Source organism: Arvicanthis niloticus, chromosome 14 (assembly GCF_011762505.2).
Source record: "Arvicanthis niloticus isolate mArvNil1 chromosome 14, mArvNil1.pat.X, whole genome shotgun sequence".
Lineage (NCBI taxonomy): Eukaryota > Metazoa > Chordata > Mammalia > Rodentia > Muridae > Arvicanthis > Arvicanthis niloticus.
The window spans coordinates 37,615,918-37,618,348 of NC_047671.1; the positions used below are offsets into that span (position 1 = coordinate 37,615,918).

Genomic DNA, 2,431 nt, shown 5'->3' on the forward strand with positions numbered 1-2,431 from the left:
AATTATTTTAATTTACATTATTAAATTATTCTTTTCGGTTATGACTGCTTTGCTATAGGTTAGGTTTGACACCTCAGTTATGTAATAGCTTCTAACTGCCCAGAGTTGACATACCTACATCAGGGACCCATCGACTTACAATTTATACATTTTTGTTTAAACTCTGCAGCTTTTTGATCATTATGATCATTTTGGACATAATTCATAACACAGGAATCTAAGAACTGTAAGATCAAGTGTTTTTCTACCACACTTGATGTGACTAGTACCTAATGCTGCCATGATGTGGTCTTTGTAGTACATTGAATTTATTTTTTAATTATTATTTATTTTATTATGTAGATACTTTGTATGTATCCATGCATGCGTGTCTGTGCACCATATGCATAAGCAGGCAGTATCCACAAAGGCCAGAAAAGAGTGTCAAATCCCAGGGAACAGGAGCTACATACTATTGTGAACTGCTATGTGGGTTCGAGGAATCAAACCCTAGAAAAGCAGCAGGTGCTGTTAATAGCCAAGCCATACCTCCAGTCCCCTAAGACAGTCTTACTTAGGATTATTTAGGGCTTAAGTAATCAATCTAACTTTATTGGCTAATGGTTAGTATAGGACATGAACTATTTTAGTTCTGATATCTATAGATCCTCTCAAAATTCATATTGCTATAGAATATCAAGACATATTAATTTTGTGTATGTCCTATGTAACAAGAGTGGTCAGAAAATCATTAAGATTGTTTAAGAAAAGTTGTTCTCTTCATGTACTGAATTCCTTAATGGACATTAATTCATTAAGTTCATAAAAATAATGTCTTATTTTAAAAATCTATGAATGCTCACCAGAAAAGAATTCCTTTATCTAATTTTTTGATATAAATAATTTATATTTTCAGATAAATGTTTTTAAAACATTTATTAACTTTTAATTTTTTGAAAAATTCATAGTCTTACAACGTTGTTTCATTTTGTGAATAGGATTGTAGGCTTGTTTTGGGTTTGTTTGGTTTTGTTTTATTTTGTTTGTTTTCAATTCATTCTCTCTCCATTTCCACATCTGCTTCCTCCTTCATTCTGAAAGGATTCATTTGTACCACCCACCTAAATCCATTACAGACAAGACCAAGGTTTATATTTCATAAATAAAGCATTATGATTTCAGCTTTATTCCCTATATTATTATTGTTTGCTTTCTTGCTTCTTGTTCAGTGTTTAAGTGGTGATTTTGTTAAACTCATGACTCCGAAGTCTTCTTGAATTGTCAGCTTGTCATAGAAAATATGTCACAGAGGCCCACAATACGCATGTGTAGGACAAGCGTCTGGGCATGCGCTCATCTTTTGAACCTGCCCCTCCACCACTACCACTATGGCGGAGGCAGTTTCTGTGCCCCAGTTTCGGCCAGTTACACACCTGATATTTGACCTGGATGGGCTCCTTCTGAATACTGAAGACTTATATACTGATGTGTTTCAAGAAATATGCAGTCGCTACGGGAAGAAATACAACTGGGATGTTCAGTCCCTGGTCATGGGGAAGAAGGCTATAGAGACCACACAGATCATTGTAGAGTTCCTGAAGTTGCCTATGTCCAAAGAAGAACTATTGAAAGAAAGCCAGGAGAAGCTGCAGAAGGTGTTACACACAGCTGCACTCATGCCAGGAGCTGAGCAATTGATCCACCACCTAAGGAAAAGACGCGTACCCTTTGCCCTGGCCACCAGCTCCGCGTCTAACTCCTTCCATAAAAAGACCAGTCGACACAAAGGGTTATTTAGTTTATTTCACCACATTGTTCTGGGAGATGATCCTGAAGTACTGAATGGCAAGCCAGCCCCAGATATATTTCTAACCTGTGCCAAGAGGTTCTCTCCTCCCCCTGAACCAGCAGACTGCCTTGTCTTTGAAGATTCTCCAAATGGGGTGGAGGCAGCTGTGACTTGTGGGATGCAGGTCGTCATGGTACCTCATGAAAACCTGAGCACAGACCTAACGAAAAAAGCCACCCTGGTGCTGAGTTCCCTCCACGACTTCAAGCCTGAACTGTTTGGTCTACCTGCCTATGAGGAGTAAGGATGAACGGTGACCATACTGCTGTGGGCCTCATGTAACCCAAGGTTGGTTCAGGACCCACATTGCTGAGTGGAAACATTAGGAAATCAACAGCATCCATATTGTTAACCTTTACTGTCACTGTAGGTTATAAAGTCATGTGTTCCATTATTTATTCAGCCTCCTCTGTGATTTGTTGAACGTTTGACAGTAGAAAGAAATTGAGAGCTCAGACTGACCATCGGCAGTTACTATCTAAAGCAAGGTTAACTGGTGTACAATCAAGGGAGTGTATATGCATATATATATATATATATATATATATATATATATCAACTATATGATTATACTATGTATATCATGTGCATGTATATCATGTG

The 2,431-nt window shown here is 37.9% G+C and overlaps 1 protein-coding gene across 1 annotated transcript; it reads left to right on the forward strand.

The window, feature by feature from the left end:
• Nucleotides 1-1,367: 1,367 nt before the first annotated feature.
• Nucleotides 1,368-2,137, forward strand: Pudp (pseudouridine 5'-phosphatase). Its single transcript, XM_034518646.2, has one exon. The coding sequence runs from the start codon at nucleotides 1,368-1,370 to the stop codon at nucleotides 2,070-2,072; it is 705 nt and encodes a 234-aa protein (XP_034374537.1). The 3' UTR covers nucleotides 2,073-2,137.
• Nucleotides 2,138-2,431: the final 294 nt, after the last annotated feature.

Bases quoted from the DNA above. Each gene is read 5' to 3' on its own strand.
- Pudp (XM_034518646.2), top strand. From the start codon at position 1,368: ATGGCGGAGGCAGTTTCTGTGCCCCAGTTTCGGCCAGTTACACACCTG.